At 38.4% G+C, this 26,972-nt stretch overlaps 1 protein-coding gene across 1 annotated transcript in view; it reads right to left on the minus strand.

Annotated features, from left to right (window-relative positions):
* Positions 1 to 1,744: 1,744 nt before the first annotated feature.
* ST6GALNAC3 (ST6 N-acetylgalactosaminide alpha-2,6-sialyltransferase 3) overlaps positions 1,745 to 26,972 on the minus strand; it is a 236,268-nt gene continuing 211,040 nt past the window's right edge. Inside the window, exons 5-6 of the mRNA XM_039711497.1 lie at positions 11,529 to 11,636; positions 1,745 to 9,355 (exon numbers count right to left, since the gene is read on the minus strand). Coding sequence (XP_039567431.1) covers positions 9,169 to 9,355; positions 11,529 to 11,636 — 295 coding nt within the window. The 3' untranslated portion in view covers positions 1,745 to 9,168. The remainder of the gene's footprint in view (positions 9,356 to 11,528; positions 11,637 to 26,972) is intronic.

A 26,972-nucleotide genomic window follows, 5' to 3' on the forward strand; every position in this document is an offset into this window, starting at 1 on the left:
AGAGGAGAAATATGCTAAATGCCAATCTAAGTGCAATATGGAAAATAGATACTGTCAAACACATTTGCTGGCTTCTTTTCCAATTGTGAGTACAAGTGAAAGACAACACTGTTGATACACTTGGATTCTATATACGACATTTGATGTGGTATTCATGACATTTGAGTTAAGAAAACATGATAATACAAAATTGACATGTCTCACATTAAAGGAATGGAAAACTGGTTAACTGACATTTCAAAATGGCAATTTGAATGGGGAATGATCATAGAATAGGTATTCTCCTGGGATAGCTTTCTGGGCATACACTAGTTCACAATTTTATCAGTAATTTAGAGGAAAACACAAAGGTTCACAAAAGACTCAGTCATTATGGAAGAAATTGGTAATAAAAAGAAAATATCACTGAGACTGTTGACAAAGTATTACTGGGTGATCTGGTGCAAACTAATAAAATAAGATCCAAATGTAAAGCCACAGGAGCAAAAGATTCAGGAGTCTAGGCTGACTATTCTATGGGGGTTTGAAAGCTCTAAGAGGACTAATTCAACAATTAAACTATTTTTTACTTGATTATCTGGTCCTATGACAAATAGTCAAATAAACTCACATTCACATCCCATGTCACTGCTATCATGTCTGGATGTACTTCAAGAGTAATCCACCCATCCTGCATGGAAGAAGGATGAAATGAATCCATATTACATCATGCCAGTAATATGCATTCAGAGCTCACACTGTAATAGCTCTGAAGTGAACATTGCAGTTAATGCAGAGAGTATGTCTGAGAAAGTAACACACAAATTCTTAACAAGCCCCTGGGCAGCATATCAGACTTGAGTGACCCTCAAAGCTGAGCATGTGAAAAGCATTTCTTCCTTTTATTTAGTCTTATCCTTATCACAGAAATACTTTTTTTCATTTCCCTTACTCTGGTAACTGACAAAATATAGCCCAGTTCTAAGTGGTACATACCAGAATCTGGCCCACAATTAGGTGGTAACAGCTGCTGCATTACATATGCCAGTGCTGACAGATGAACCCAGAATCTCCAGTCCTTCCACAAACCCAGCTACTCTACATATGTTTACTTCAGCATATACAGACCAAGTTAAGATTTACAGATCAAAGCTGTTGCTTGTTAATCATGTTCTTAGCTGGAAACAGGAAAATAGCAGAGAAATTAAAGAGACCAGAGGCTGAATGAGTTTTAGTTCCCTTCGTCCCTTTGCACCATCAGGTCCACTGGGGAACAAGTTATGTAGGTCCCCCTCACACTCCTGTCAGCAAGTAGAGGTGTGCACCTTTTCCTGAAATGTGATCTCTCCCCCAGCCCTTCTAATTTACACAGCTCTCTCAAGCATGTGCTCAGTGTCCTCTCCTGGGCTTTCAGTGGCTTCAGTCCCCACCGCTGTGCTCTGGCAAGGACATGCAGGACCCAATGGACCTTTTCCACAACGTGCATTTGTGCCTGCAATGTGTTTTAACATACAGAAATACAATAATGAATAATTGCAAGTGTAGGTTTTGTGGCTGAGTTTACCCAGCATTACTGAATACTTGTAGGGCAGATGCCTTAAAATGTCATTAAAGTGTGTACAGCTGATTTATAACACTTATGAGAAAAAAGATCTTTGTTTCCTTGGGTTCAGTGAACTGTCAGATATTATTATAGTGGCATATACATAAACAAGAATAAAAGTGTTTTGCACAAAATCATGCATAAATTATGTCAGACAATTGGAAAATTGTATACATTTATTCATGTTTTAAAATAATCCAGGCACAATTTTGCAAATACACAGAAGCACATTCTCCAAATGGGAGCAAAAACTAAGTAACATATAGCAAGAAAACACATGGCAAAACATACAAAGTTAAGTATAAATGGTATGAAAGTTTTTTTAGTCTACAGTGGTATCTGCTATCCATACACTTGTCAGCATTACAAAAGGCAACCCAAGAATACAAGTAATAAATTGTGTAACATGAACCACCCAGAAAAGTTTATGTTAGCAGCATATAGTAGCAACTTTCTAAGAACAGAAGAATGCTTGCACACTGTATATAAATGCATATATGCACACATATACAGATACAACTGGAAGGCCACAAGAATAAAATTACCCTGGGAGAATGATTAAGGGAATTTCTATGTGTCTTGCAGTATATAAAAACAATGCATGCATTAGCAAGCACCCAGCATGATCAGGATAAAATTACATCCACGAGCAGAATCACATTAACTCTTCATCAAACAAAGCACTTACTGTGCTGTACCCATGTTGGAACACTTTGTCCTATATCACACTTCTGATTTATGGAGCACATTTGGATGGTAAATTCTTCTTGGAGGAAGAATCAGGAGCCCTTGATTCCCATGGTCTCATAGGAGGAATCAGATCTCAAGTTTGAAAGAACAATACCCATGGAAAAAAATACCCTTGCAAAGCCTGAGTTATTAGATGGTCTAGCAGGAATTCCACTTTCCTGTGGGGCAGTCCAGTACAGTGGCCTCACTTAATGAGCTTTAGTTTGCATGATGGAGTGTTCCTGAGCATGTGCACCAGATTCCTTCTGGATGGAAGCAAGGATGTGCTCCAACCATTAGTGGCATTCAGCCCCTGGGATCAAACTAGAGGTAAGTGTGGAGATCAGGTCCTTAGCACCAACAGTTTCAGTCTACAGATCCTATCCAGCTAAGCTAATTCTTTGCTAACACAGACACAGGCTTTGGAAATACACAAAATAAACATTAATCCACAAGTACTATAAGCTGTATTTACCATGTAGATTAGTCTTAGTTGCTCTTACTTGCCCCTACCTGACAAAAAAGGGACCTTCCCTACAGACACCCCCTGTGTTTGCAGACACTCAATGTGTTTGCAGTGTCTGTGAAGGAGAGGGGTGTGGGTGATCAGCCAAAAGAGCTGTGAGCACACAATTTGTTTTTCCTTCAACCATCTTCAGAAATACTATTTTCAGTAGCAACCATCTTCAGAAATACTGTTTTCAGTAGCAAAATTATTAAAAACTCTGCAGGCATCTTAGCCAATCTTCTACATGTTTAATTCCCATTAAAAAGATACTCCCGTAAATAAAAAAACTTTGGGATCATTGCCCTCCTAACCTCTCAACAACATCTGTGTCAAAAAAGTCATTCCCAAGTTCCACTTGGGATGTGAGATTTCCTTAGAACAGAATTGTGATTGTGAGTGCCACAGTAGGTTCACAAAAGCAAGCTGAACTATTTCTGATATTTCAGTGAAAAATGTCAAATTTAGTAATTATTTCTTGACTGGTTTCAACAGTTTATTTGCTGCCAGCTGCTAATGGCATTTGCAGAGCTCCAGCAAAGTGCTCTGGGCAACACATGATATGAGAAAAAGAAAAAGTACTACTTCTGCTGCTTGAACTAAGTTTACACAAAGCTTACATTATTTATTATAGTGGAGAATAAAATGTGTAACATGCTATCATGCATAATACATGGTAAGAACATGCATTAGTTCAAGTTTGCAGTCTCTTTCCAGTAAATTAGAACAGCAGTGGCAGATGCTGACAGCTGCTTATTTTGAGGAATTCCCAGAAATAGCAGCAAGCAATGCAAAAAAAGACATGAAATGAGCTGTTTAAGACACCCATAAAACAGTAACTCTTTGTGAGTTAATAACACAAACAATAACAAAACCCAGTGATATCTTTCCTGTCAGATTCCAGAGTTCAGCACCTGAGGTGAGACTGCCCCAAGCAAATCACGCTGCTGACTGGGAAGTGTGTCCCTGCTGTGACACTGCAGCCCCAGGGCAGATTCAGCACTTTGCTGGTCCACAGAAGGGGAGGATGGGCAGGCTTTGTGTGGATCACAGGCTGCCTAAGCCAGGTGGAGAATTCTTCTCCACTGGGGCTGGAAAGGGCCCAAAGTTGCAGCTGGGTGGGGACCTACAAAAGCTGGGGGAGCAGGCCCAGATGTGCCACACATATTAGTATGGCTTCCACAGAAGTCCTGTCTTTTAATGGAGAGAAACCTTTTATTTCTCCTTCAGCCCCTTTTAGAGGGTTTGCCTAGGAGACTCTAATCCAGAACAGACACACAATCTTCTGCAGATTACGCTAGACAAGGTTTACATAAAGCTTCCCCCTTCCCTATGACTTTAGCTATACACATCACAGCAGCAGCCAGAAAAATAGAAATCAATCTGGTGGCTGGCTTCACTCCTCTATGGTTAAGTTTCATTCCTGTGCATCCTCTCAGGAAAGAAGGAACAGAATGAAACACATCTGTTGAAAATGAAACATTTCCTCCCCAAAGGAACTAAATATAGTCAGGAAAAACAGGACTTTTTTAGTAATATACAACTGTTGCTCACAGTACATCACAATGCCCACAGACAGCTCCTGTGTGAGCACCACGGTTCACTCTTGTGGGTACCCTAAGGGTCATCATGACCCAGCACCCCAGGCTTGCTTCACACAACTAAAGACACACTATTTCTGACATACATGCAGAAGAATAGACAGCAAATTCTAAGCATCAATATGTAAAGTGCTTCTGATCTTCTGCTTACTAAGAGCATTATCCAGGTATAATTCACAAGGGATTACTTAATTCTTACTTACCTAGACATGTCTTCTGGTTGAGCATCTGTGCTCTGCTGCCAGCTATCTTTGTGTGTGGTCCTGCTTCAGTCCAGCCCACTAGCAGATGAACAATGGAAGACCATCAGCATCAGCCCTCCAGCAGTTGGATGGGCTTCTCTTTATTAATTCTGCAAAGCATTTTGTGCTTTGGTGCTTCCCACACAAAACTGCTTACCTTGGCACCCAGGAGTGCAAGGATTTTACTGGGGTAGGTGCTGTACTCATGAACTTGCCAAAGCCACTTCCATTAGTTTTGAAGAGAGTCCTCAGAGATTTCTAAATCAGTGAGTGTTCTAATAACTTGTGTCAGGCTAACTTCTTTGTCTCTGGTGATGTTTATGTGCAAATATTTAACAACACAGAATTTGCCTCCATTTTTTCCTGCAAAGGGCATGGCTTTCCCATTGCTGATAATTCCTACTCGAGAGAATAGGACAATTATTCTACACAGGAGCTAAAGGCATTTGAAGAAACAGAACACTTTAGTAAAGTATTTCCAAGAGAGATCAATGGGTACTCCTTGCCTAAAGCACTTTAGGGGCATTTTTTAGAAGTTGGAACACCATCTGCTCCTAAGTAGAGCTCTCCATAAGTCCTCCCCATTTACTGATGTAACTGATCGGAGCAGTCTGCAGATGGAGCCTCCCAGCCCAGATGGAAAGGGAATTTGGCTGGATCTAAAACTAATTTTTTTCTTTCTGAGAAGAGGCCTTGGTATAAGCAGAAGGATGTGATCTGGACATCTAATGGGGATGAAAAAGTTGGAATGATATCTATTATGTCAATTTGTTAAGAAAAAACAACACTATTTTATTCAGTCAATTATCTATGAATAGTCATTAGCCAGTCAAAAATATATTTTTTAATGAAATTTTCTGCTCCTATTTAAAACTTTCTACTTTGAAAACAAGAAGTCAGAAGGTAACGCAACATAAAACATAAAGTATACTTATATTTAAATGTTTATTAAAACCAAGCCATTTATGCCTTTTTTATACCTTCCCCTCTTTTAGAAAAAAAGGTTTATTTAAATCCCCCCTACATTTTAGAAGAAACTTGTGATGACTACTCACCTCACTGATGGCAAAAAAAAAAGGACAAACTATTTTTGAGCATTTCTCTATTAGCAGCAATGTGAAAATGCATTTTGAAATCCTCAAGTAAACTCCCTGCTTGTTTTATACTCATGAGTAGTTGATTAAAAGAGGACTGCTTGAATGAATAAGCAATTAGGATATGATTACATTCAGGTAAACTGTAGTAGTTTTATCTTAAGGAATTAATAAGTGATTCTCAGCTGATTTCTTAACTGCTCTCAGAAGGTGAACCACCAAGATCCTTTATACACATACAAGTACTGACATTGTTTCTTTAGTACCACAGATGGTTTTTAACAGATTTCAACCAAGTAATTCCTTTGCAGCATCATCTTTAACACAGTGGTCACAGTTACTTACTTACAGAATAAAAATCATGTAAATATGCATTTAACTTATGCTAAAGACAGGCTCATTTAAATAAGAGAACTGATGTTCATTTTTTCTAGTATGAATGAAGCCTGCTGCAATCTTTCTAATGTGGATCTGCTCTAAGAGCAAATCCAGGCAGAGAGCAACACCTTTGATTTGCTCTGTGACACCCAAACTCAAATTGTGTTCTCAGTTTTGTGTACATTTGGATGTACTTAGAGCTGTATTTTTCTTAGCTATCCTTTGTGATAGTGTTTCATGCAGCATGCAAGCACTCTTCAAAGAGCTTCAGAATGAAGCACATATTTTCAGCATGTTTATGGTGAATTGGCAAGTATTAATAATCTTAAAAACTTTCTCAAGCTTAAAAACCAGGTGAACAAACTCAGGCAGAATCCTTATGCTCACTGGGGAGAAACACCCAGGGGACAAACACTCTGCTTCACAAGGACACTTCCATGGAAGTCTGTCCAGTCCAAACAATTTCCATGTGCAGGACTTTCATAGCAGTTTTCTATTAAACCAGAAACCCTCTAAATACAAGTTCAATTGGTTGATGTTCTTCCTTGCAATTTCTCTTCTCTCAAGGGAATGACAGGATTTCCCAGGCTGCCCTGTAAAATATGTGTGGAGCATTCTCCCTGATTCTGTATGTCCTGAATTTTTCAAATCCTGCCTTACAATTTTTTATTACCTTTCCATATATCCAGTCACCTATGTGAACTGAACAGATGCATGGTGATAAATCTGGTTTTTCTACTACAGCTCTTCTTCCAACCATGACCCTTTTTCCCCTTTTGATTTCATCCCATGTTGTATCAGCATACAACTGATTTCAACTCCAGGGACAAGAAACAGCCACTTTTAATTACTTGTATGCCACAGCATTGCCTGTAAGATTCAGACACTTAGGGCACCTTTTCTTCAAAGCGATACACAAATAAGTTAACAATGGGAATACTCATCTCAACATCTCAAGAAAGTCAGTCAAGAAAGGGAGCAGGAAAATACTATTGTTCTTCTTTTCCAAACAGGAAGGTGAGACAAAGTCATGCCAGAAACCTGGGACAAAGCCTGTGTTTGAATATAGATGTTTATCCAAGATCATAAGCATGGCCTCAGCCTTTGTCTGACAACCGGAATGAATACTTAGAGTACTAAAGAAAGCCGTGAAAGCTGAACTATATAAAACAATAAAATCAGAGAGCTGCGTTTATGGTAGAAAATAGAAGGCGCAGCAGAGATGATACCCTGGAATCACCAACAGGAACAAGAAACCAATGATCAAGAGGAAGAATACTGATGAAGAGATTTCCTCCCCATCCTATGAGTTGGAGCTGTTGATGAGAGAATATATATGCAATGAACATATAAAATATAGATTTATATATACAAATATACAATAGGAAATAGTCAGTATACAAATACTTACATGTAAAAATAGTTTTTTACTTTCCCCTTTTCTTGATTTACAAAAGCATACAAAGTTTCCTGTTGGTTAATGTTTAAGTAGTGTGAGTAAATCCTGTGTGACATGTTCCACACGTAATTCCTTCAAGTGTTCACAGTATTGGCTATTACAGTGTTGAATCTGACATTCTCGATGTTAAAATATTCATAGGACACATTCTAAAATTAAAGCATTAGTTTAAATACAGTTTAAATAAAACTCACATGTGTATTTGAATTATGGTCATATTACAAATGAGTCTGCTGCAGTTGAAAACTTTCCATGACAGTAAGCTTGGAAATACATACTTAAACTAGAGATGAGTAAATTTTAAGATTCTTGAACTGCCTTTTAATGTTCAGATAATACTGTGAGATGGGGAGTTCTTTCAACTTCATCTGAAGCAATGCAAGCTGATAGAACTCAGTATTACAAATTATCCTCAGTAGGAAAGCGGATGCACAGAACAATTTGCCATCAGAGCCAGACACACTGTCACTTTCTTCAAATACCCAACAGACAAGAATAAATGACAGGTACCATTGTTTTTGTGTTAAAAATAAATGATCTGGAGCATTCTGCATCAGGAAAGTGCTTTAAATTAAATTAAATTAGTCCTCACAACTCTCTTGTGAGGTAGATAGACACTACCCTTTTTTTAAAGATGGAGAAACTGGAGATCTAAAATAAATTATGATGGCTGCATGGGAAATACTGTCAAAATACTGTTATTTGGATGTTGGAGCAAGTCAAATGCACAACTGGAGTAAATGGAGACATTAATGAGACAACTTTACACTCACCAGCTTGGCTACTGACAGCAGGCTTGGTACAACAGCCAAAGGTTCATCATGGGCTGCAAAACACAATCTTTGCCAGGGGCCATTCTGCTAGAACTGAAGTGTGGGACAACAGCTTCAAAAAGCACAAACTACACAGTCCCAGATGGTGCAGACTGACCAAGATGGAAGGAAGCTGCATTTCAGAAGTTATTAATTAATCAGGTGTCTTGAGTAGGTAGTATCTTCTCATTCAACAGCTGGGTACAGTTCAAGAACCATGCTTAGCTCATCTCTAATTTTACCATATATGCAAGTGCTCACAAGATACTGTGTATCAATACATTCAGGTGCTGTTTTTTAAAATTTACTCACTCCTGGACCCTGTATTTTTCCTCACATTTCTCTTGTTGAAAATTTCTACTGATACCACAAATGGAACTAGTACTTCAGAACAGCAAAGGAGCTGCAAATAATAATTTTAAATATCTGAGATGATGGACAATTTTCAAAGGACCACCATGCTCTCTGTGTGCACCTGTATATACAGAAAATCTCATGTGTCTTTAACTGCTCCTGCCTTGAAGTAAAATCCAGTTAAAGTATAAAGTGCATAGTGTGGATTAAAACCCTAAGAAATAACAAACAATGTGTCTGCCTTCCACAGATGATTAATTTTGCTTAACAGCTGAACCACCACCCTCTTTGTCTTCTGGTTTTTAGTTTAGTGTTACCTAGGCTGAGAAAGGCCAGCCAGATGTAAGCAAAACTATTGTAAACTGAGACATTTTTGTAATATGCTGTCAAGGGAGAGTTAAATAAACCAGTATCAAGACACTGTCCAGTTGGGATGTGTGAATATTATTGTGTGCTTCTTGGCCCACTTAGCAAATACTTTCTTTTCTGTGATAAACCTGTGGCCTCCATATGGAGCATTTTCATGGAGAAAGTATTCCTCACACTCATCTCTTCCTGGCTCGTAATAGTGGTAGGGAACTTTGCGAAAGCCTTCTGACCTAGAGAGAAGAAAGATATACTTCAGTAGTATCCTCAAGAAAAACATAAATATATAACACACCTGAATACAAGATAGAAGCATCCTGGTTTGGATCAGCAACAGTGCGGCCATTAGGGCAGTGGTTGTACCCTGTTCTCAGCATTGCTGAGGCCACACCTCAAATCCCTCGTGAAGTTTTGTGCCTCTCACTCCAAGACAGACACTGAGGTGCTGGAGTGAGTGCAGAGAAGGACAAGGGAGCCAGTGAAGGGTCTGGAGCATAACTCCCACGAGGAACAACTGAGGGAGCTGGGAGTCTTTGTCCTGGAGAAAAGGGAGCTCTGGAGCTCTTCAAGCTCTTCAAGTTCTTTACAACTGCTTGAAGGGGGGCTGTAATGAGGAGAGGGTTGGTCTCTTCTCCAAAGAACAAGTGACAGGACACGAGGAAATTGCCTCAAACTGCATCATGGGAGGTTCACATTGGATCTTTGGAAAAATTTCTTCACCAAAAGGGTTGTCAAGCACTGGAACCAGCTGCCCAGGGAAGTGGTTGACTCACCAGCCCACAAATGTGGCACTTGGGACACAGTTTAGTACAGACTTGGCAGTGCTGGGTTAACGACTGAACTCCATGATCTTAAAGGTCTCTCCCAACCTAAACAATTCTATAAATGATCTGAAATCCTGTCCATGTGTCAGCACTTGAACTCCTTTGCTAAACTGTAAGGGCTTTCATTACATCATGATTTCTAGGAGTTTTCCTAAGGCAGAAGAAGCTCAGTGTATCTCTCAGCACACACCGATCCTACCAGTCAGTGAGGAGCCGATGGGCTGGCTCTCTTTGTTTAACCTGTGATAACTCAGCCCACAAGGCTCCCTCCCTTGGCCAAGTCTTCTCACGGGATAGACCCGGCTGTTGAAACTGGTTCTTGAACTGGCTGAACAAGGCAGTTATAAGAGTATCATCCAATTTAAGTGGGTAATTCAGTCAGAACCACAGTTTAAAGAGGGCATCCTTCTCTGCTGCCAGCAATGCTGTTGACTGGTTTTACATCAGGGCTATGCAATGCCAGCTTGGCTGAGCTCTCTGAGGACAACCTTAGTCCTGTCACCCCCCATCCCAGGGTGCCAACTGTGTGTTTTCATAAACAAAGAACAACATATGTTCGTTCTGTTCATTCCATCTGGATGACTCAATCAGTGAGATCTGCAAGTTCTAAAAAGTCAGCCTCTAATGTTAAGATATCCTAATTAAACAGCTGTGATTCAAATTCTGTTGTTTGTGACATTTTTTAGGTTCTGCCAGGAATGAGTCTCACACTGGAGTGACACAGAATGTGGAGTGAGAATCTGCACAAAGGCTTGACTTTAGGAGCTTGTGATGCACTGGACTGGTTACATGCAGGACCTGGGCCAGTTTCGGTACAGAAGAATAGATGTGTATGTACTAGTACCACGCATTGTTCATGACATTTCCTGCTTTTCTGCATGAATGAGGAATAGTTTCATTTTATATTTTTCTACCATACGCAGTGGATGAAAGTATTTAACTTGGACATTAAAAAATTGTGTTTAGAGTTATATTTCTGACCATAGGATTAATCCACTGTCACTGTAAGGTCACCAACAGTAGTTGGTTGGAATTTATGTCAGTTTATGGTGATAAAGCTCACAGGACTTGTTTTATTATCTAATTAGAACCCTCTACTACTCAAAACAAGCCATATATAACTGAGAAAGTTCAAGTAGGTTGCTCAATGGTAGTGAAATGTAATTTCAGGTAACTATCCTGGGCTAATCATTTTATTTCACTTCCAGGTGTATTTGGTATTCAGAAAGCAATGTATTAGTTTTTTTCCTCTATAGATTTGTTTTAGCAATGGAAGCAAGTACATTTTATCAAAAGAATATGAGCATACTTTGTTTCCAGCTAATTCAGAAACTGCAAAAGATTTTTCATTAAAAATAGCTCCTTATGACATCTGATGTTAGATTTTGTAAATGTTTTTATTTTATCAACAGCACATGCCATATCAGGAGTGAATATGCTGACAATAGTGTCACATCAATGCAAAACACTGGGAAATGACTGCCTAATCCATTTTTTGGATTTATGATATTAAAATCAATTGTGAAATTTTGACAAGACATCAGAATTGTAGATGCATGAAAATAATTTTCTATGATCTTACTTGCAGTAGGTGTCATTTATCATCCCATAGACGTGAATTCCATAGCAGGCATCCATAGCCAAAATTAAGGTGAACCAACCCGTGCTGAGATATGAACCTGACTGGACTCTGTAAAATATAACGTACACAAAACAAACTGCAATGAGAAATTATCAACACTTTATCAAAGAAATACAATCTATTGCCTGGGACAAAAGGCATTAAGCAGCTTGACAATCTGACAAAACCATACAATTACTTTGAATTATTTATAGATATGCTCTCATTCTTCCCAGCTTGGGGCCTCCAGCTATTGTCCACAGGAAAAAAAACCCATGTTAAATATCAGAAGTCAAACAGTGCATCTCTAGTAAAACAGAAAATTATTTCTTTTCACATCTGAAAGATAGCAATTAGTGGAGTTTGTAAAATGAGATCAAGTTTACCAAAACACAAAGCACTGTTGGAATTTGTGGTGTGTGCACGTGAGTAGGCACCATCTTCTTCTGCAAGCAAAACCTGAATCTGCAGTGGGCTATTTTCAACCTGAAAATTCACACAATAAGGAAACTTCCAAGCATATTTTGGTACAAAATCATCTAATACAAGGTTCTGCAAGCCAAAATTCTGTACATATCCCTTTACCTAATTTTGTGTTATCATTCTTCGAGCTACCATAGCAAAGAGAAAAGCACAAGATGATAGTGCCCACATTGACAGCCTAGATATACTCAATCAGCCCAGAAGTATTACCTGCACCAGTGAGAAGGGTTACATGTGTAAGGATTTGGTTCACAGACTGATTGTTTGATCAAGCACACGCATTGTTAACCACAAACCAAATCCTGTTGGCTCTGCTCACACAAATGTTACCAAGGGGGACTGGGAGTCAATGGATTACCCAGACAACCTGGGCATGCAAGACTCACTGCTTTCACACCTCAGCAGTAGAGAGCACACTCACCCCTTGCTGCTTATGAACTGGCTGAAGTCCAGCCTTGTGCATGTATTGCTTTCAGTTTGACTGAAATCAGTGAGAATAATTATCTTTAAATTATTTTAAAATGTCCTGTTTCCAAAGAAAGATATCACAAAACTCACAAAACCCACAAAACCATCTTAAAAGAGCACCTTAAAAGAGCTGGGTGTGAGTGAGAGGAGGGGATATATGAGCTTTCTGCCACACCTGTAAGCTCTTAGCTTTTGGGTATGGCAGGGAGCAGTCTGTTCTCCATCCTAAGTTAAAGCAGCCTAACATTTGCACACAATTAAGTTTTGCTGTAAAAGAACTCCCAATTAAACCTATGTGCAAATCAGTTATTGCCACCAACAAAATCTTCTGAAAACATTTTCATCCTGGTGTAGGAATAAAATTTTCATGTGAAAAAAAATCCAAAACCAAAACCAACCCTATAGGAATTTACCCAGCCCATATGCCCCAACTTCCCTGTGAGACAGAAGAACCAACCTCAGGTGTTTCTTCCTGGTTCAGAGCAAGGTACTCCAGTCTCCTGCCTCTCTCCTCTGCATCAATACACCAATCAGTGGCTTTTGGCACAGATTCTGTGTTATACCCTTGCTCAAAATGAACTAAATACTACTTAAGACAATGGGTGAAAAAGTAATTGTACAACCTTTATCATGACAATTACCTGGCACATACAGGTCTGAGATTCAAATTCCTTCTCTGTGTAATACCTTTTATTATGGATACTAGAAAAGTTCCATGAGCTTTATGTTCCTAAAGAAACTCCAGTACATTCCAGTTTAAATAAACCTTTGGTTTTTTTAGTGTAAAATAACTGCCTCCATTCCCAGAGCTGAGTCCAAGAACACTGAAAGTAGTTAAAATATTCTCTTCCTTGCCCATGTCCGTCACCCTTCATGGTTGAGCTGGTGTGAACTTCTATCCCTGCCTTTCCTGAAATATCCTTTCCCTTGGGGAAACAGTTAAGTATCTGTTTAGCTGCTTTTGTAAAGATCATACTGGAAACAATAAATAAAGGGCTAACTTAAACTGAAGAACGACAAGTGGAAACTAAAGGCAGGATGTCAAACACCCAGGTTTCATTAGGCGGAATCCAACTGTAATTGTGCTGCTTTTTTTGACACCTTTATAGCCACGACAGTGTACAGCTGTTTATCTGCCCCATCAGGATCTTCATCTCTTCAAGGAGAATGTTCTGCTACTGTCTAGCAGGGAGAATTCCCAATCCAATTCATGTTATTTCAAAATAACATTCTGCCATGATAAAAGGCTGCATTGCTTCTAACTTGCTTTCTGCTCTTGCACCAGGAAAACACTGGCCTTGAGCTTTCAAAGCGTTTTAGAATCATAATAACCATTTATAAGAACACGATGAAGATCAGGACCCTTCCGATAATGGAGGTTTATTGGAGAGCACTATATTGACAACAGCATCTGAAATTTGCTATACTCAGGAGGAAAAAGGAATTTTAAAAAAGAATTAATCAATATTTCATGTCTTGTTTTAACACCATTGGACCTTAGTCCTCTCATCTATATACTGCACTGGCAGGATAAATAAAAACAGCAGAGTGAGTTCCCAGGTACCTTCCCTGGGAGATGAAGTACCTGACAGAATACAGATTATATACGTTAAACCAAAGCACTTATATTCATCCCATTTTTTCCTCTGAAGACACACAGGGATACAAAGGAATATACTTAAGCAGTGGAGATTCTGGATGATTTGGTAACACCTTAGAATTCAATCTGGTACCATAAACATGCTTTCAAAATTCTAATGAAAACAATATTAGAAATGCGAAAACAATTTTAGCCGTCCCTAAAAAGCCATAAATCTCTGAATACCTTTTAAAATATCATCCCATAAAACTGTAGCGCAAAGCAATGTCTCAGCCCTTGCTATTATGCTAACACCATGCACTCAATTTCCCTCTCTACAGGAGAGTTTTACATGTTTCTTGGTCAGGGGTTTTTGAGACTCATTAGAAAAAGAGTTCCTCTCGTTACTGTAATTGCACTCAAATTTCTAATTTTACACATAGGAAATAAAAAAATTCCTCCATTTATGTGTAGCATAAGGCTATGTAACCACACAAATCTGGAGGAAGGAGGACATTAATCCCAAAATAGGGGAAACAGGAGTTTGTTAAACATCATCTGCAGAACTGCAGCAGGCAGATCTATTGTGATATATGTATGTGCAACAATCCCAAAATTGTTTCCTATGGCTTGGAGAGACTTTTTTTCATAGTATAAAATTAATGGGGTACCAGATCTGGACAGGAAATTGTCTCAACAGCTCAGGAGAAAATAATGCACTGTTTTTCAAAATACACTTTTAAAAAGATGGCTTTGCTTTCCAGACATGATTTACAGCTGCATGCAGCAATAAAAATGCAATGCTCACAAAAAGTTGCTTTGTTTACCTTAAAAATGAAACCTTATTTTGCATACTTCCTACTTTATTACTATTCTTAAAGAAATGGTAGTTATAGGTTGTAATTCTCTCTGCTAAATACCATCCACCATTTCAGAGAAGTACACAGGCATATGCTTAACATTAAAGACATGAAAAGACCAGTGGAATCAACTTAGTTAAAATGCTTGAAAGGAAGTATATGCTTGCTTATCTTGCACTTAGTGAAGGTTTAAGTGCTTAAAATGTCATTATTTAATCTCAGAATATAAAAGTAAGCTCCAAGATTAATAGTTACTTGAAAGTTTCAAGTCTCAAAACATGGAATTTGCATTTTTAGTAATGCCTTCCATAAACTCCAGCAGAAAGAACTGACTACAGTTTCTCACAACATGTTACAAAGGAGACTTGCATTCTATATTTCAGTAGAAAATAGTAAAATGCACTTTTAGCATTGCCAGAGTTGTAATATGTGATACATAAATCTTTAACTAAAATTTAATTTTAAATAAAAGCAATTAGGGCTCTTCAGCTTTAAGTTTCCACTATTTCACATAAAGAATAAGAAATTTATATAAAGAAGATGGAATAGAGAATGGACCCTAAAAATGTTGGCAACTGAAATTCATCTTCTTTGACATCTATAACTGTGCTTTGATGTAGGCTAAATGAAGGAAAACTCATTCTTCCTGTCACTGGGGGTAAATGGAAGAACATAAAATATTTTCCTGGTGATCCAGGGCAGGTGAGTTCAAATCAAGTAAAAGTTTTGTTGTCACTTGAGCTCTGAATTTAGCACAGAATTCCAGGAAGTTCTTTTCTTCATTCAATTGTTCCAGGATTTTTTATGTGCACAATCAATTTTCGTTCTATGGTTCAATGGACTGTAATTTCCAGTGGGGACTTCAGTGGTAAAAAATAAAAATGAAAAAAAAACGTGGAGGCAGAGAAGATGTCTACACAAGCAATTGCATGTCAATCTGATTGCAGAAAAGAACTTAGAAATCTATTTTTTAATTCTCTTGGGAGAAACCAGAGATCATAGAAGGTCAATTAAGAGTGTTAATTAAGATAAAACCGAGGAAATTTAGCACTTCAAAAAGCTATTAATTAACAGAGAGCTTGCCAAAAGCATTAGATAGACACTTTTCCTTTTTGAGTTAATTTCAAAATATTGCAGTAAAGTAAAATTCAACAGTGACAGATTGAAATGACAAAATTCTCCAGGCCAATTAATTGACAAAAAATATATCCTTTCATAAAGACTGTTTATAGAACCTAATCCTCAGATGACTCTCCTACCAAACTACTGAATCAGCAGCAGCTTTATTTGCAGCAGCTTGTCAGGCCTCTTGATTAATAAATAAGTATAAATAAGAGTATTGGTCCAAACAAAGAGACCTATAATACACAGAGTAAAGGCTTTATAATGTGAGATGCCCTTCCAACAAAAAGGTTTATTAAAATGATTCAAAATAAACAGAAATACTTTCAAAAGTATGTCAGAATTAACTTAGACTATGTTGAGGTAGAATTGTCTCTGGTACTTATTTGTATCTGTGGTGCATCAAGAGAACATAAATCCTCTGGGAGGGGTCAGGGTACTCTGGTTTTACCTGGCACTCTGTCACCTGCCCTGTGTCAGCCTTCAGTGACAGGTCATCTGTGACAGGTCCTTGGGAATGAGGGGGAGAAGGTACAAGTCCCCTCTGCACTCCCTGGTTAAAGACAATCACCTCTTCTTCTCCCTGGGTTTCTCTGGGTTTTTGCATTGCTGAATCACTGTGTATTTCCCTACAACCAAAAATACAGGAAATTTATCTGCCAGTGCATACTGGTGAGCCACTGCCTAATTCTATACTAACCAAATTAATGTCTCCATTGTACATATGCTGACTGAGACCTTTCCTTTTTTTCTTTAACTTATTTTTCCCCTGAGGAAGCATCTCTGAGTACAGCTGCTGTAAAACTCTTCTGCTTTGCCAAATTAAACACCCACATTCCCCAAGTCACAGTTTTGGTCTATGCCTTTCTCTTCACATCAGATGTAAGTTTCTAAATGACAGATTGGAATGAGTTGGCAGAAAAATGCACCCACCCCTGATAGAACAGCAAGGCTCTCACCTCTCCCCTGAGGAGCACACACATTTCTCTTGCCAGAGAGCTGTTTTTTGAGAGGAGTAAAGGAAGTACCTTTGGTACAGGAGAAGGGCAAAATTCTAAATCCTGAAGAATATCACCCTAGTCTGGATTTATTTCTGGTTTTTTCTCAGACATGATACTTTGTTACTAATTATTTCATTACATACTTTCTGAAGAAAAAAGAGCACGAGAAGAGGAAAGAAGACACAAGCACAGAGAATTGATTTTAGCTGGTAAAAATGGTTGCTATTTCTGCATTATAAAGATACCTGTTAGGCAACCATTTATCATAATTATTCATTCTTTTGTGCGTGTGTGTGGGTGTGTGTGAGTGTACACCCGCGTTTGCTTTGTATTCCATAGTGGTGCAGGACATCTAATAATGAACAGCCGTGCCCCTCTAGCTGTGAGCAGACTGTCTCACACATCCTTCAGGTCATTCTGAAAAGTCAAACATTTCTACATGGACAGATGCTTTATTAGCCATCATGTATAGTTTTATGCAAAGCTCAAACAAGTGGCATGCATTACGAACAGCACAGACCACACTCCAGATTCAGGCAGTGACTGTGCCCAGCAAGATGTACCTGGGTATGGAGAAGTGATGCACTCCAGCCAGCCCAGACTCGTGGTAGATCATCCCTACTGTGAATCCTGAAAATAAACTGCAGTTGGGTGTCATACTGTTCAATTAATCTCCAGAAATATTTCCTTTCTGTTTATATTAATACTGCACCAATGAAACACAGGGACAAGAGTCCATTTCAGTTGAGTTTGCTATAAACATGCAGTAAAGGCTACTCCTAGGTCGCAAACTGGCCCACAAGAATCTCTCCCCACAATGTGATTTAAAAAGAGATGTAACAATTAATAAACCCCATGTCAAAATGACATTGAAAAAAAGACAAGAAGAATACTTATGAATGATCACAAAAAGGAGCAGAGAAACGATGGCTTTGCATTTAACTGCATCTAATTTAAAAAACACCAAAACTATGTGACTTACTATTCACTTATTATTTTGGGCAAGACAGGCAAATTCGATGCTAGAAATAAGGACTAGTCTGTTACTACAAGTACAGAAATAGCTGAGGCATCTGCTTGGGTATTTAATTTATGGATTTATTTCCAATCTTTGTGTTGTGTACATTTTTCTAATTTATTTCCTTTCTTTGTCTATTCAATACACTCATGGAAACCTGAAACAAAGAGGAAAAAAAACAAGGCAGCAGCCTGAGAAAATTGACTTCTGCTCTCCAAGCTTTGTAGTTTCCTTATTTCTGATTCCTTGACCTGACTTTGATGCATCTCAGTTCAGTTTTGAACTCAGGCAACGAGACAAGGAAATTACTTCACCCAGGCAGAGAGGGTTCCTTCAGACACCTCTGCTGCTGAGCTCAAAGAAGAAAAGAAGAATTCCTGTTTATCAAGGGTGATCATAGAGGTCCAGGTTGGTGCAAAGCACACAGAAGAGAAACAAGACTAAAGAATTATAATTGTAAACTCTGCCCTCCAGCCTATATATTGCACATGTATTTTAAGGTGATTCTCATGCATTCTCAAACCTGTGCTAATTTCTTCAAGATGATTGGCATCCCCTGTAGAGAACATGAATTGGTAGATAAACTTCTTACAGCTACTGGGCTTCTACAGATTGCACTGCGTCTTCAGGTAAGAACTGTGGTCTTGGTGCAAGCTGTTTACAGAACAGTAAATCCCAATTTCAAACTCTTTTCCTTCCCCACTCTCTTCCCTAATCCTTCTGTTTCCAGAAATACGTATTTTCTTGACTTCTCTCGAGTCAAGGTTCTTTATTTCCCTTTCTTAAGTACAGGCTGTGGTTGGAGCCACAGCCCATGCTATTGCCTGCACTCAAGTCATCAGCAGAAGATGCCTTTCGTGAGTGCCTGGGTTGCACTTTTCCCCTGGGGTCGAGCAGTTTATGCACAATCACAAACAACCTCGACCTGCTGCAGCTGCACTGTGCAAAACAGAAGTGCATGGCTCCACACGTCCATTTGCACTTGGATTTTGTTGATGATCAAATGTATGTTTAAATCAGGACAGGATGCACAGAAATTTTACCCATTACAAACATACAATTACATTTAGAATGAAGGAAAACTAAATTCACATAAGCAGGTTTGCAGGCCAAGCTGTTGGCATCTTTACACAGCCATTTTTCTCTTCAAAAATCAGCTGAGTAAAATTAATTCCATGCTTAGGAAGACTATCAGGAAATGCAGCTCCTCTGGTCAATGGCAGCAGAGCACTTGCTCCACAGGACAATTACTTATGCTCACAGTGGTTGAAGCAAATGGGGGGTGATGCCAAAACTTCCCTGGTGGCACCATGGTGTAACCCTGTCCCTCCGTTCCCCACCTCTTACTGGACTATGCCAGGCTGAACACTGACTGCAATTCCTGGTGGCTGTGACAAAGGGAGTGACAGCTGAAACCCTGGCACAGGTTTCAGGGCTGGTGCCACAGTTGTCTGTAGGGCAGCTTTATGTGCTCTTCTCTTCACCAGTAGCTACATCCAGTTTGCTGAGTCCTGGTTCAATATTTTCACACAGCGTGAAAGGGAGTAAAGAAGGATTTAGATTTTCATCCTTTGTAACCAAAAATGAATCAAAACTAAAAACTGTGCCAAGTGGAAGAAAAAAGACAACAGGGCCTTTTCCCTGCATCTCCATTTAAATCAATATTTGCTGTCTTGGGTCTGCACATTTTTCTACAGGGAGGATATAAACTAAACAGAGCTGCAGTTAATCCAGGATCCCTGAAGAGATTTAATTAAGGAGGTTTTCCCACCCCTTTCTTTTGGTATTAAAGGGCACTCACTACTCCTAGCTGCATATTTTAGTGAAATGTATTGTAGGTGAATACAGAAGAAATTTCTTGATTAGCTCTTACCATCTCAATACAAGATACTGAAAGGAGTTCATCTAACCTTGTCTGAAAGGAGCTTAAATTTTTCATAAAAACATTTTCTTTTAGGTTGGGTCTTTTTTATGTTTAAATCGAAAATCTGTTACAACTTTGTAAAGGTGTACATTGTATTTCTGTGACACTGAGATGTGAGCAGAGGCTTTTATAAAGATATTTTGTTTTATTGCTATGGTGAAAATTAAAGAATAGCTGGCATGGGATTGTACCCTAACTCTGTTCATTTAAGAGGGCAGAACACTGGACCAGATACTCAGCTGACAGAACCCACACTGATGTACATCAGCTGATACCCTTTTAAATTTTCCACAGTCTGCAGTCATTGTGATAGTTCAAGCACTACCTCTTTGATATTGTTATGGAAGAGAAGGCGATGTTACATTGTTCTCCACACATTTCACATTTATCTGAGTGCTGACATAATAAAACTGTATGTTTTATTTCTGAACAGATAATATTCACTGGAAAAAGAGACCTCAAACTCCACACATTAGACCTTCATCAGTGCACATTCCTCTATCAACAACTCGCCTTCCCCCAGCTCTGGTATTCAGAAGAGTGCTTCCAAGTATTCTAAAATTCATTCCTAATTTGTTGCTAAATTTCTAACTGATTATTTACATTACAGTAGCACTGTGAATCCTCACTGTGCAAGGCACTGTACACACACAGCAGTTTTTGAACCAAAGAGCTGAACAGTCAAATACCCAAGAGGACAAACATTCTTTGGAGAATGTACCTGTCCTTACCCCTAGCACTGCATCACATCACAGAGTCAGCAAATGAAAAGTTCACTTTAGATTATGGAACATCAATATTTTTAGCAAAAATGAAGTCTTAAATCCAGACAAATTATTCTGATATGGAAAAAGGAGGTAAAAATAGAACTTGCGTGGGTCTGAATTTTAATTCAATTGCAAGAGGCCATAAAGTAACCCATCAGTCAAGCTTTGAAGATTAACTGCTAATTAACACAGATGTTGCCTTCCCTTTTACTACTGTAACATTCTCCAGATTAACTTTTCCTTAAAGCATAAAAGGAACAAAATATTTCTCTTTCCTTTTTTCTTTTTTGACATACATTTTAATGAAGCACACACACATATATAGGTATTATATTAAGGTTTAGTATCAATATTAGGGTCTTGCTTACTATCTATATTCCACTGAAATGGATCAAGTCTTTCACTGCTTTCTTAATTAACTCACCTCTGTCCAAATATCAAGAAACAACCAAATAATCCTCACATCTGAGCTACTGAAACTTCCCCTAACTCCTGCACTGCTTGGCTTACATAGCAGGTAGCTTTCTGAAAGGCATATTTTGCTCATGCACATTGTGGGAAGAAGAGGTTGAAGTCTAATTAAAGCCTCACTTAAAATATCACCCAAATCCTGAGGACACCCAGGATTAGCTTTTGTCGTTCCCCTTCTGTTCCCCCAAAGTCACTACATTTATTCAGCAGGGTCTTCTGAAGGCCAGATACCTGCAGCCACTGGTTCAAATACCGACACTGGAGGCAGCACCTTGATTGTAGGCAAACATACTTGGCAGAACCAAGAATGGCCCAAGTTCTTCTCTCAGATGGCAGGCTTTAGAAAAAGTATGGTAGAGCAAACAGTTCAGAAAAGCAGGAGAATGCCACAGAGAAGCTCATAGGAAGAGGAACTAGGGGTCACAGCTGATTTCCTACTATGCCACTGAACAGTTTCTTCAGCACTGGACAATTTCAGAATATATTATTCCAATATTCATTGAATAGTCTGCAGGAGGTTAATAATACAAGTGGAAGCTTTGAGAAAAATCTCCATACTTATTAGAATGGCAGTTAAATGCTTGAAACCAGAATTTTTATGGCTTCTCTGCTATCAACTGAAGTAGTAAATTAGTTAATTTTCCAAGTCTTTTGCAATCCAGCTTTTTGAGAATAATAAACACAAGAATCATCATACCAATCATCTAGGCAGCTCACTGTCAGTCTAAACTAATGCCTAGGTATCAGGAATGGTGAGGACTTCAGCTAGCACCAGAAATATGATATTCACACTGAACCCGAGTGAAGTGGGATTCATGAAGTGGGACAGTGGTCCTTAGATTTATAAACAAATTCTCTGATTTCTCTTCCACATTATACTGCTCTTAGTAACATCATCTTTTCAGCAGTTCCCAGTATCAGCTAGTTAAGATCTGGCAATGTTACCATGGAATGGTGCAGGCAAGCAGCTCCTTGAAGGCCACACATGTGACAGACCCATCAGAGGAGCCTGTGGCTGCTCCCCTGGCATCAAAGTTCAAGACATCACAGTTAATTAAATTCTTATCTACAATATTTGCATAACAAACATTAAAACAAGTTAATCCATTACAAATAGAAACTGCAACTCGCTTGCCACCATTTAGCTGACTCAAGTCTAGACTCCATCCTTTTGGCACCAAACTGTAAAATCTAGAACTGACTAAAATCTGTTCTGCGATTACATTACAGAGAACCTCAGGTAACAGTAGGAGCTACACTATTGGAAGGAATACCACATTAAAAATTAAGAGTTCAATCACACACAAAACAGAGATAGTGTCACAATTAGCTTTACAAAACAACATAATTCTTTATAAAGCTCTTTCTTTGCCTCTTCATGCTATGTGCCTGATAAGTCCTTGCCAACAAAGACATTATACTAATTACAGTTAGGTATACAAAGTGTAGGACAACTTAAATGATTTATTGATTTTTTTTCCTCATAAAATAAATGTTATTTTGAATTCCAAATATACAGTAAGAAAAAATAAAGCAGAAGCCACAGATGGCATGTTCAGTCCAGACACGTATGAATGTGAATACACTTACAGGGGCACTCAATCCATTTAAAACTTTAATCTTTTCCCTGGAAAAATCATTGCAGAGTAGGTTTTATGCAATTAAATTCATTTTTCCCTGAGCAGCGACATTTAAGGGACAAAAGCAAGAGCTGAGCTGTTTTTAAAAAACCCTTAGAATAAAGAGGATCTTCCACCAATTTTTTTCTTAATGTCTTCAGGTCAACAAATAAAAGTAGGCACATTTGTCATGCAATATTAATGCAGCACTATGTTTGCCTTTGATATAATTATTATCTACATGCAATCTGAAGACATAAAAGAATCTGAAGTTGTATTAAATAACTTTTTGTGTTAACTATCAAACTGTGGTAGTGACCACTTCATACCTAGGCATGACGGAATCTTTCTGCTTCAGTTCTTTGGGAACTCCTTCCAAGAATTACCACAAGACCCTCCTTTGTCCTCCATGCTGCAACACCATGAAGGTCCTGTAACCATACTGAAATTTGCTTCTCCTGTGCATATCCTCAGTGTTCAAGTGTATTTCCAGGAAGGATTTGCAGCACTGAGAGTCTGAGCAGAACACAGCACTCAATCCTTCAGGGGGACCCTCTCATAAGTCTATTTTGAACTCTTCTGAAGTTCCAAAAAAATACCTGGACTCACTGAAAGATGAGGAGCTGATCTCCAGAGTGCTAATGCACTCAAGCACTGAGATGTAAACCAACCTTCTGTGACACAGACAATGAAGGTACACAAGAAAAAAGGCTTAGACACAACAGGCACCCCCAGGAAGCAGCAGGTTTACTCTCTGTTCTCTGAGTGCCTTTTGCCATTACACCAACCATTTTGTCCTCAGTCTTGTCAAGTGAAGGCACAGCACTTAGGAAAATACATTTCTCTTTTTTTCTGGTCTGCAAGTCAGCATTATCTGATTAAGTCTACTTCCTAGGGCTTGTTCAGTCTCGCTTATCAGACACACACTGCAAAATATTTCCAATAATAAGCCAGCAGAAATCTGCCTTCATATCTGGTGTCAGGCTACATATAACAGAAATCTTTTCATTTTAGTTTTAAAGTATTGCTTCATTCAACAAGCCGACTGCTGGCTGACACACAATCTAACCTAAAGGCTATGGATCAGCAGGTAAATGCAGAAATTCCATTAGTTTTCAGACCTGAGGTTTACGCCTTTCATTTCAAATGAAATCAAAATCCTACACATGAATAGGTAAAGCACAGAGTAAAGATCCTTTCTTAAAACCATCCATTACATATTACATGAGTGCAAGGAAGAAAGCAGTTTCTGCATCTTGTAGATACTGTATTTCTTGTGCTCAGTGACTCTGGCAAGGATGGTAAATAGCAGACATAAAAGAGATCCATTTTGAGGACAAATTAAAACCATGACGAACATTATATTAGGCAATGTGAAATCCAGCAAAGGTACAAAGACAGGCATAGTCAGATATGCTTGGTATTAACAAAACCTCTCCAAGCCTGTATAAATTGGACTTCCTTACCTAAATCCGATTTTAAAAGTCATAATCAAACTTGTCTCTGCTTTAAAGGTTTTGGAAATGAGCATCCTCATATAGGACCAGAAGAAGGAAATAGTGCAAAAGTGCATATTACAAAGTATTCAGAATATTGAGGAGAATATTTCTTTTTCCAAACTGAAAGAAACACCACCAACAAAGAGAGTTTTCATTTCTTTGTTCTTTCTAGTAGTGTACACACCCAGCTTTATATATAAATACATGAGATTTAGGAATGATTGCCTCCTAACTTCATTTTACTGTTTGCCTAAAGAGATATATTCACTGAAGTTCTCAGAGCATAGGCACCAGCATTTTGACACACTATATGGACTGAATCCCCAAACTAATAGCAGAGAGCATAATTCACTTCTGGTGTGGTTTTCCTTCACAATGGTGGATCATGATAGTCTTACAGCAAGAAAATAAATTGTGATTAAATGCTTACAATTATGATCAGACCACTCTTTAGTGTAGGTCCTCTTCTGTGCATTCAGTTAAGGAAATTGTTCCATGGCTTTGCTATTTATTCAGAGAAAAAATATAGAATAAATAGCACAACTTTTTGTTCCTTGAAAACTTAGCTGTAACATTTGTCTTTGGAGTATGGAATTAAACAGTAAAGAAGCTTATTGGGCTCCCTCTTTTTCATTATATAACCCTACTCAGAGCTTTCATTTGTACTGTGCATTTATTTGTATTTAATCTGCATTTTCTCCTGGCAATAGGTTTGATAGCCTCTAGTTACATTTTGTGCTGATGCTATCGTATAGCTTGATGAGAACAAGTGAGTTGGTATTCTTCATCATACCTCTTAGCTATTATAATACACAGTTATCATTCATAGATATCCCTTACATTTTCTCCAGGAGAGGTAGAACTGTAGGTGTTACACAAATATAAAAACATGTCATGTCAACTGGCCTAGAGGGAAAGCAAACAGAAACATCAAGATGCAATGTCCAGGTCCAGCACTCCCTCAAGTCCAGTAAGTCAATTAAATCACATCTTATGAAGAAATAAAAAGATCCCAAATATGGTAATTCTTCTTTATCTCACAGATGATAACAGAAATTATGCTTTATCTTCTCCTTTTGACAGGTGTAATGGCAGCTCTTGTGATTCTGCACAAGCATTTTTGACAAGGAAACAGTGCTCTGTACTCTTCAGTCAAAGGCTGACCTAAATGGTCTTTTAAAAATAACATTTTGTTGGGTTTTACTAAACTAGGGCTGCACAAAACTAATATAACATGTAAAATAAATATAAAATATAAAACATAAAACATAAAATATAAAATAAATATAAAATCTGAGCTGGCACTATTGCTTATGTAGTACAATGTTTAATCACAAAAGGTTTTTAGTAGAACACATGCATACTGACAAATGCAGGCACTACATGGCAATGGTAGAGGACAATTTAGGATGAGGATGAAGAACCATGTATCAAGTGAACTCCCCAAAAATATGGGAGATTCTTGTTCAATGCTGGCAAGAGAGGAATGCTGCTATGGAGCACTTTCCCAATGCAATCTTGAATTACCTTGGAAACTGCTCACCTAAGTATTGACCAGATCAGACTACATTTAACTTGTTTGATCTGATGAGATCAGGTTGTATGGCTGCAAGTTTGTGATAAGAAGCCAGTATTAAAAATTGCAGATCTCAGAAAAGCAAAGCAAGAAAACGCACAACTCTAAACCATCCATATGGAAATGATTCAGTATAAACAGGTGGTTTCTTTTTGAACTGCTGCTATAACATTCCATATCCATGGATCATTATGAAAACCACGTGCATGCACAGATTATTACCATATGAAACAATGAAGATGTCTTACGTCCCCTCGTAGGTTTGCCAGCATTGCTCAGGGGTTTGTTATTTGAGAGCAATGTCATTATCCTTTATCTTTATGCCGTGTAGAATCGTCCTCTGTTGTGCAGTATTCATTATTGCACACTTTGTCATGCACTGCCTCTGCATGTGCATGTAACACACACAGATTACACCCACTGATTTACAGGCACACACTGCACTCACATCCACCAGAATTCCTCACCTCACAGGGCAAAGCAGCAGAGCTACACCAGTTTATACATTTGAAGATCACACTTGGTAAATGTTGGATGATTTTAGTGGTGACACCATGACTTTGTTTTCCTTCAGTTTGTTCCTAAGAGGACATAAGGAATAAAAATTGTGGGGGAATAAAAATATTGTACTTGTGGGGGAAGGAATATAAATTAAACTATTTTATAGATTTCAGCAATTGTGCAAAAGCTTGAAAATAACAATACAGGTGTGGAGGGAGAATAGAGAACATCTTCAATTGAGATAATTCAAGTTTGCCATTTACTTGTACAACTATTACCAGAGAGCTGCTCTTCAACCAGGGAGCTGTCACTTCTCTGAACTTGACAGAAGCTTTGTTCTTTTTTACCTTTGTATTTTTATTTGATTTCTCTGAGTGCAGGCAAAGGATTAGTTTGAAATCATGTTTTTTTCCCCCCACTGTGGAATTAGTTGCCCACCTTTGACTTGTAAAATACAATGTAGACTCCATAACATTTAAACAGAGTTTACAGAGGCAGCCAAGAGAAAACAAGCAAC

This window comes from Passer montanus, unplaced genomic scaffold (assembly GCF_014805655.1).
Source record: "Passer montanus isolate IOZ18808 unplaced genomic scaffold, ASM1480565v1 scaffold25, whole genome shotgun sequence".
Lineage (NCBI taxonomy): Eukaryota > Metazoa > Chordata > Aves > Passeriformes > Passeridae > Passer > Passer montanus.